Here is a 7248-nt window from a genome sequence, read left to right on the forward strand (position 1 = left end):
GGTACCTACTGTTTAAGATGCTTCTGTTAACAACAGACATTACAATGATATTATTAAATATTATTTGGGAAACGCATTTTGCTCACATCTAACTGTTCACTCTGAATTACCAAAATTATAATGTTATGATAAGGGGACAGGCTCATTAATAGCTAGAAACATGTCATTTTTAATAGCGCTGTACAAGGATGAATACTTCTAGCAATGTTTTCCAACATTTATGCCTGTCCCATTAATGCGATCGATCAGTCATGATGATGAAATGAAACCTCAAGGAGGAGCCACACGAGTCTTAGACTCAATTCTAGAACATATTAACTGTTTAGAAATTGAAAACCGTTTTATCATAACTTTTATGATGTTCTCCAAGGAGGGTTCCGCAAAGTGTGTTTGTCATCACTTGGAACTATTTCAAATGGTGCACAAAACCTTTTCAAAGCACTTAGCAAACAGTCATAATTAACACTCTCAACAACAAAAACAATATTATTACAGCTATAATACCAGGCAAAAATAAAAATAGCAATAAAAATAGACCTTATCCTTAAAAAATAATTAGGTAAATTGACTCAAAATTTTACTCAAATATATACTTTTTGGTTCATATATAAGAGAGGGATCCCGAAGAACACAACTGTCAAGAAATGCTGAGTGTGCAATAGTTTCACCTCGGACGGAAAAATTCTGAGGAAAGGTCTCAGATAAATTGGTTTCCTACAGGTAAGTCTTTTCAGTCAATCTGGCTCAAAGGAACATCTATTTAGTAATTGCCTTTTCCTGCCAACACCTACACATACATCAGCAGAGAGGAATAGAGGTACAGTATGTCATTTAAAATTTAGAAAAATCTCTTATGTTGATACTGCTTCTTCAGGCGGATTTTCAGGTGCGCACTTGAAGAAGCATGTTAGCAAAATTTGAGTTCGTGAACTTGAAATGTCGTTTATCATAGAACTTAAGGAGTGCTGGACTATAAGGGTGATTGTCCTTAAGATGTAGGTAGTGGACCTCTGGTTCATTTGTCGTATGACCACACTCTTCACAGACATACATCTGAAAAAAATAACAAAAATATTGTAGTCTTTCCCAAGGCAAAACTTAAACCACATCTTTGTAAAAATGAACAAACCTTTGTGCGGCGCTCTTTATAAGCATATTGGTGTTGCACTCCATGAACTTTCAAACAGTGAGATTCCAGAGAACAGCGTTGTGTGAAGGACTTCTCACAAAGATTGCACTTGTACGGCCGAACACCTGCAATATCAATAAGATTCACATTTAAGAAAATCAAAAGCAGAGCATAAAGTCAAAGGATTAAGAAACTTGTTTACATACCAGTGTGTGTTCTTGTGTGTCTCTTAAGATCGAAGGTATCGTTGAAACCCTTCCCACAGAAAGTGCAGAGGTAGCGTTTGACATCACTGTGACACTTCATGTGACGGTTTAGGAGCCGCTGCAGCGAAAAGCTTTTTGTGCATAGGTGACACGAGAAGCGGGTGGGCTTCCCATTCTGCTGAAACCGAGGCGCGACCTGCAAGATTGGTATATTAGTATACAACGATGTACCAACCGGACTAATCCGAATCAAAGGATGCGTGGATACTCACTTCCTCGGCGGCAACCTTGTCCTCAGGCGCGGGGCGCGCCGCAGGTCTCGGTGGACCGGTCATGACCTCGTGGGAAGCCAGGGGGTTCTTGATGCCGTGCCCGCCGTTCACAAACTCCAGAGCGACGTCTCCTGGTAGGCCGAGCTGAAATAGAGAGGAACACGGGGATGAGTGCGGGAGCTCGAGGGCTTGCAGCAGACTGTTACAACAGAGATACTCAGCGAACACTCACCCGTTGCTGGATGACGTTCACACGGACCTGCAGTGAAGGTAGAACGCCCATGTCGTGGTCAGCGTGGCTCGAATCCCTCCTCCCGGACGTCACGGAGCCCGGCGGCGACATGGAGGCCGTCGAGTCGCCCAGCGCGTTGTCGTCCACGCCGCAGGACGCGGGCGAGGGCAGGGACATGGTGGTGGGCGAGTCCAGGTCGAACGACAGCCCGGGGGACAGCAGCGACGCGTTGCCGTTGCCACTGTTACTGTTGCCGTTGGACGGCGGGTTCTGCAAGTGGACCTGCACCTGCAACTGCTGCAGCTGCGGCTGGTCTGCGGCGGGCTCCTGCTTGTGCAGGCCGTGGTAGCTGTCATGCCCCATGAAGGCATTGGTGGACGTGGAGCTGGCCGAGCTGACGGTCGGCTTGTACTGGCTCTGCACGGGCGTGCCGTAGGGCCTCGGGTACGGCGACGACTCTGGGAAGGGGTCCACCGAGCCGGCCAGGGATTCGGAGGACTGGGGCGAGCCGACGGAGTGCTGCTGATGCTGCTGGATGGCCTCCTGCAGCAAGTCGGCGGCCTGGTTGCTGCTGCTGCTGCTGCTCGTGACCGGGCCCGGCCCGTCCAGGTCGTCGTCGTGGGGCAGCCTCGTCATGAAGAGGTCCGCCGCGTCCGAGAGCGACTCGAGCAGCGCGCTGTGCTCCGCGGCCGACGAGAAGGTGAGCGTGGCCGTGAGATCCACGACTGAGCCGCCCGTTAGGTCCACCATCATCTGGTCATTGACGTCGTAGTTGTTGCCCTGCGCGGAGGACACGAAGCCGCCGGTAAGGGTGGAGATCTGAAAAATAATGATTCACGAGTTAGACGAGAGGTCCGAAGGAGCCGTTCGCGAGTGTGTGGGCGACGAGAAAGGTACATACCTGGGGCAGGCCGCCGATCTTCCCGGAGCTGAGCATGTCGAAGCCGGGGAAGTCGTCCTCCTCCTTGACGGTGAGGCCGTACGACGCGCACACGTTCTGCAGGAGCGAGTACTGCTTGGGCAGTGGGCCGTCGAGGCCGTAGCCTCCCATGCCGCCTCCACCCTGCCCTTGCCCCGTGTCCGTTCCGCAGTCCAGGGAGTGCGCCGAGGGAAGCATGGTGTAGCCGCCCCCAACGCCGCCGCCGTAAGGGTGGCCACCGAAGGCCGACAGGGAGGACAGCGACGACATGCCGCCCCCCTTGAGGGTCTCGTAGAACGGCGGCAAGCAGCCCGTGGGTGGTGAGCTAGGGCCGTAGTTGCTCCTACCGCCGCCGGCACCGCCCCCGGGGTTCATGGAGCCACCTCCGGAGCCACCCCCGGAGCCCAGAGCGCCACCACCAGAGCCGCCACCGAGGCCGGCGCCACCGGAGCCGCCGTTGGAGAAGCCGTGGGAACCACCCCCGGAGCCACCTCCACCGCTGCCGTTGCTACCACCACCGCCGCCACCACCGGCGGATCGGCCGTGGCCGTGGCCGGCGGCGGCCTGGAGGATGGCGGGGTGCCTCGCGGCCAGCAGGAGCCCTGGCAGCCCGGCGGGCATCCCCGCCAGCCCCGCGGAGGGCGGGTGCGTCAGCTTGAAGGCGCCCCGCCCGGGGTGGCCGAGGGGGCCGTGGCCGGGGTGCGGTGGGCCCACCGGGGGGCCGAGCGGCGGGCCGGGGCCGGGGCCGCGGGTGATGGCGTTGGAGATGCGGGCCGTGCAGTGCCGCCGCCTGTCCCGCTCCAGCCGCTCCTCAGTGCTGCAGCGCTTCTTGGGCACGTGGTAGTCGATGGGCGCGTCCTGCTCGGGGGCCATCACCACGCTGCCGTCCGGGGGTCCGGGAGGCGGCGGTGGGCTCGGCGTCGGGGGGATGCGGCTGCTGGGCGCGGCCGGTGAAGGCGCCAGGGACGGCGTCGACGGCTTGGAGGGCATGGCGCGCTCGGGGGAGCGCGTCCTGGGCGCCACCGCGTCCGTGCTGGACTCGGGGGTGGGCGTCGACCCCTTGCCGTCATCTGGCTTGGGCACCGGCGTCCTCTGGATGACGGACACCCGGGCGGGCGAGCCGTCCGACGGGTACTCCTTGCGCTCGGCCCGCGTGAGGATGTGGCGCGCTCCGTAGGGGACGTCGCCGCCAAGGATGGACGAGGTGAACCGTCTTGGCGGGGACGGGCTGGAGGAGCGCGGTGCACCAGCGAACCAGCGGCGGGCACCATCTTCGCGGCGACCTGCAATTCAAACAAGGAACAAATTTAGAGCAGGGCGGATTTGAACCCAACCGACTCCACGTGGCAATGCACCACCTTCCTCGGTATGTCGGGAGAGGGAAACCCAGACAGTCAGACCCTCTCTTCTCAGTCTCTGAGGCCCGCGCGTCGACACGACGGCGACGTTCACCACGAGCCGGGCTGAGCCGGCCCACAGACTCCGGTGCGGCTCAGCCGCCACTGCGTCACGACATGTCACCGCCCCCCCCCACCCTTTCTCCTGAGAAGAAGAGAGGTGCACCAACGCATCGCCCCGCCCCGGGCGCCCCGCCCCGCCCCGCAGGCGTCGGATGTAGATAATGGGGCCTAATGGAGGTGGTCGTTGGTCGTAGGGGTGGGCCCGCTGGGCCGCGGCGGCGGGCGCCTCGTGTGGACGGATAACAGCATTCCTGAGAGATGGCCGCCCGCGGGCCGCGGCCAAGGGGCGGGGAGGAGGAAGGGGTGTACCGCCCCGCCCCGCCATCAGCCCGGGTCGCGGCGAGCTCCGGCTCCGGGGGCGTGCCTGCTGGACCCGGGGGGCCGCCCCTGCGTGGGCCGCGAGGGCCGCGAGCCTCGCCGATGAGCGACGAGAGCAGAGAGTGGTGGCTGACGGATTTGGGACGAGCAAACCTCAAAACATGATTTTCGCTATTGGCGCGCGCCTGACCCACATCGCCTCCCGGACGACGCCCACCAACGCCACCTTCCCGGACCGCCTGGTCGCCCCAACGGGATCGCCAACCTCCACCGCGGGTGAGAGACGACCGCCGTACGACCCCCCAACAATCCTACACATCGTTCCAGCCGAGCCGGCACATTTGCCGCGTTGACACTCGTGGAGCCACAGGCGCAGGGCGCAGGGTCTGTCAGCCCGTGGTGCCTGCTTTACGGTCCGAGTTAGTAGGCAACCCGCACGCACGCGAGCATGTGGTGCAGCCGAAGTTCTCGAGTGGGCGGTGCACGTAAGTATCCGTACTATCCGGTCGTGCTCGGCTTGGGATGAAGATCGCCACATCCTGTCGCCGTTCCCTGTGACCCCCTCACGCCCCCCACACACGCTGCTGTGCACGCGGAAGGCGGAGTGTATAGTCCGTTCGACATGGCGCGTTACACATTCAGGTTCGCATTGGGACCACTGGATGAGTCGGATTCGATTTTCCGCGCGCTTCGCTGGCGCCCCCTTCCGGCCCCGCGGCGCCACTTCACTTCCCGTACAGAGCGCACCACCGGGCACCACCGGCCGGAGCCCAGAACCGCCATCGTCATCAAATACAACACCACTGCAGCTAATCGCTTTCATCTAACTCTCTTTCAAACCCGTATTTTTATTTCTTTTCGTAGCAATTTTTTTCTCTACTCGGCAACTGTAAGTGCGGCGCCAGGTAGAACCCACCAACCACCCAGGGGTTCGAATTTTTATTTTATAGGCATTGACGGCGAAAAAAAATTATTGCGAGGCAACATCTGCGCGCCCCTTACGGGGGCCGAAAGCAGCCGAAAGGGTGCTCCCCGGAGGCTGTTAGAGGCGGGGCTGCAGCCGCAGATGGGGCGGAGTGGGCAGGTAAGAGAGCGAGAGAAAGAGAGCCAGAGAGGGGGATGGGGGCACAGGTAGGGGGGAGCTAACTGTTCGGCGGCGAAACAGTTCTTGCGAAAGCGAATAGCTCGAGAATAGCTGCTTATGACAGGAAAGGATGGCACATCTGGGGGCGTCGCCGCCGACGACGAGGGGAGAAGGGTGGGGGAGGGCCGGGTCTATTCTCCCCCAAACTGCAGCAGGTCCCCCCCCCCTGCCCTACTCCTCCGCCAGGATTGTTGGGGAGGGGTTGCGGTGGGACCCCTCGGGGTCAAAGTCCCTCCCGGGCTCCGTCGGCTCCGAAGGGCTCCCCGTGCAGGTGGGAGGGGACCGGGGCAGGACCCCCCGCCCCCGCCCGGGCGCATCTTCTTCACCTTCCTGCCCCGACTGTGGGAAAGTGCACGCCAAACCGAAGCTGCAGCCGCCCTGACACTAGTGTAGAAACACCTTCGCTGCTTCAGTTTGGCGCGCGTTGTCGCTTACTACTGCTCTCTGATGAGCACGCCCATGCTTTATTCGCCAGTTTTATTGAAATGGTGGTCCCCGAGCGAGTGATCTTTCCTAACGAGACAATACTGACCACTAAACGAAATCCTGATCCAAATCTGCACACTATGATGTAAGGATTTAAATGGAACTGAAAGGAGCAGTGCGCGGTGTGGCCACAGACTGAACCTGCCTCTCCCAGCTGCGCACCAAAAGGAATGCTTGGCAACGAGTTCAGTGTCCGCCCGGCAAGACGTGGCCGTCAAGAAGGTGCAAAACCCTGTCGTCTGTCGTCTCTCTACCTGACGCCCGACGGGCGGCGGCGTATACTATACTAGCCTTGGCGTAGCCCGAGAGTGCCAGTGCCACACTAAACCGGATAAGGGCGACAAAAGTGAGAGAATAGGGGGAAAGTCCGGGGCGGAGGCTCTTATTGAGCGTATATTGCGAGGCGGTCTGCTGAATAACGCTCCAATCGCGCTGCGCTCGCCAATACGTGTCTTTCTCTCTCTGGCGCGATAGACTTCTCACGGTGGTGCGCCTTATTCAGGATGAGCCGAGCCGTAATCCCCCACACACACCGCACAATAATGCGTCCCGGTGAGATTGTGTGTTTTTTCCCTCTTCTTCCTTTGCTTCCTTAGGAAGTGGTATATATACGCACAATGCAATGCTGCTGTCGGCGATTATGTATACCACCGTGGCAACAAATTACGATACTAAAAAAAATATCCTAGCAGAACACGAGAAACGCAAGTGTGTGAATGTCGCACACTAGTAGGTTTGCGAATATCCCAGAATATCCATTTGTACACTTAGGTGGGTAAGCGTGTAAATTTTCTAGGAAAAGTTCACACCTTTACCCCCGTAAGTGTAATGGATTCACACACCTACAAGTGTGCGACATTCACACACTCGCGATTCCAGTGAAGCCGCCGTCTGGTCAAAAAGGTTCAAAACTGTGTATACTGTACTTTACAGCGTGGGTGTAAAATTCAAGGTAGTAAAAGTCATTCTCTGTGTGTTTACAAAGTCGTAGGTGTGTTCATACGCGCGCGCGCGCGCGCGTGCGTGTGTGTGTGTGTGTGTGTGTGTGTGTGTGTGTGTGTGTGTGTGTGTACGCGCTACTT

General features: G+C 57.9%; 1 protein-coding gene across 2 annotated transcripts in view; it reads right to left on the bottom strand.

Annotated features, from left to right (window-relative positions):
- Positions 1-7248, bottom strand: part of LOC113206045 (transcriptional regulator ovo-like) — a 61976-nt gene that overhangs the window by 13066 nt on the left and 41662 nt on the right. Inside the window, exons 2-7 of one of the 2 annotated variants that reach the window (XM_052268754.1) lie at positions 2741-4041; positions 1867-2658; positions 1608-1751; positions 1336-1531; positions 1130-1254; positions 6-1053 (exon numbers count right to left, since the gene is read on the bottom strand). In XM_052268754.1, the coding sequence (XP_052124714.1) occupies positions 883-1053; positions 1130-1254; positions 1336-1531; positions 1608-1751; positions 1867-2658; positions 2741-4041 (2729 nt within the window). In that variant the 3' untranslated portion in view covers positions 6-882. Of the gene's footprint in view, positions 1-5; positions 1054-1129; positions 1255-1335; positions 1532-1607; positions 1752-1839; positions 2659-2740; positions 4042-7248 lie in introns of both variants that reach the window. The other variant, XM_052268718.1, reaches the window with a different exon arrangement.

This window comes from Frankliniella occidentalis, unplaced genomic scaffold, assembly GCF_000697945.3.
Source record: "Frankliniella occidentalis isolate FOCC.00 unplaced genomic scaffold, Focc_3.1 Scaffold1, whole genome shotgun sequence".
In the NCBI taxonomy this organism is placed as follows: Eukaryota; Metazoa; Arthropoda; class Insecta; order Thysanoptera; family Thripidae; genus Frankliniella; species Frankliniella occidentalis.